Raw genomic sequence first — 395 nt, forward strand, 5'->3', positions numbered from 1 at the left:
AAATAAAGAGAATGATTTTGCCTTTATCTACGAAGTACATAAATATATAACAAACTTGTAGCATACTTAATATATTCTTGTAAACATACCTCCTCTGGCCCCAGGGCAAGCTATGTGATGAGGTGGACATCCCACCCCATCCTACAGCCCAGGTGACATCCATAACCTGGCATCCAAGCAAGCGCATTCTTGCCATTGGATGGGAGACAGGAGAGCTCTACCTCTGGAATGACCATGAGCATGAGTTCCACGAAATTCAGAGTCTGCACCGTGCACCCATATCCATACTCTGCTTCAGTGCAGCGGGAACCAGACTAGTGTCAGCAGATGCAGTGAGTTTTTAAGGGTTGAAGGAGTTGTGTGAGATTTATGTTGTGACTGTTAGATTTTAAAAA

The 395-nt window shown here is 43.8% G+C and overlaps 1 protein-coding gene across 1 annotated transcript in view; it reads left to right on the forward strand.

The window, feature by feature from the left end:
* Nucleotides 1-395, forward strand: part of LOC119592660 (intraflagellar transport protein 140 homolog) — a 20,093-nt gene that overhangs the window by 4,428 nt on the left and 15,270 nt on the right. Inside the window, exon 3 of the mRNA XM_037941572.1 lies at nucleotides 105-332. Coding sequence (XP_037797500.1) covers nucleotides 105-332 — 228 coding nt within the window. The remainder of the gene's footprint in view (nucleotides 1-104; nucleotides 333-395) is intronic.

The sequence above is a fragment of the Penaeus monodon genome, chromosome 30 (genome assembly GCF_015228065.2).
Source record: "Penaeus monodon isolate SGIC_2016 chromosome 30, NSTDA_Pmon_1, whole genome shotgun sequence".
NCBI classification, from domain to species: Eukaryota; Metazoa; Arthropoda; class Malacostraca; order Decapoda; family Penaeidae; genus Penaeus; species Penaeus monodon.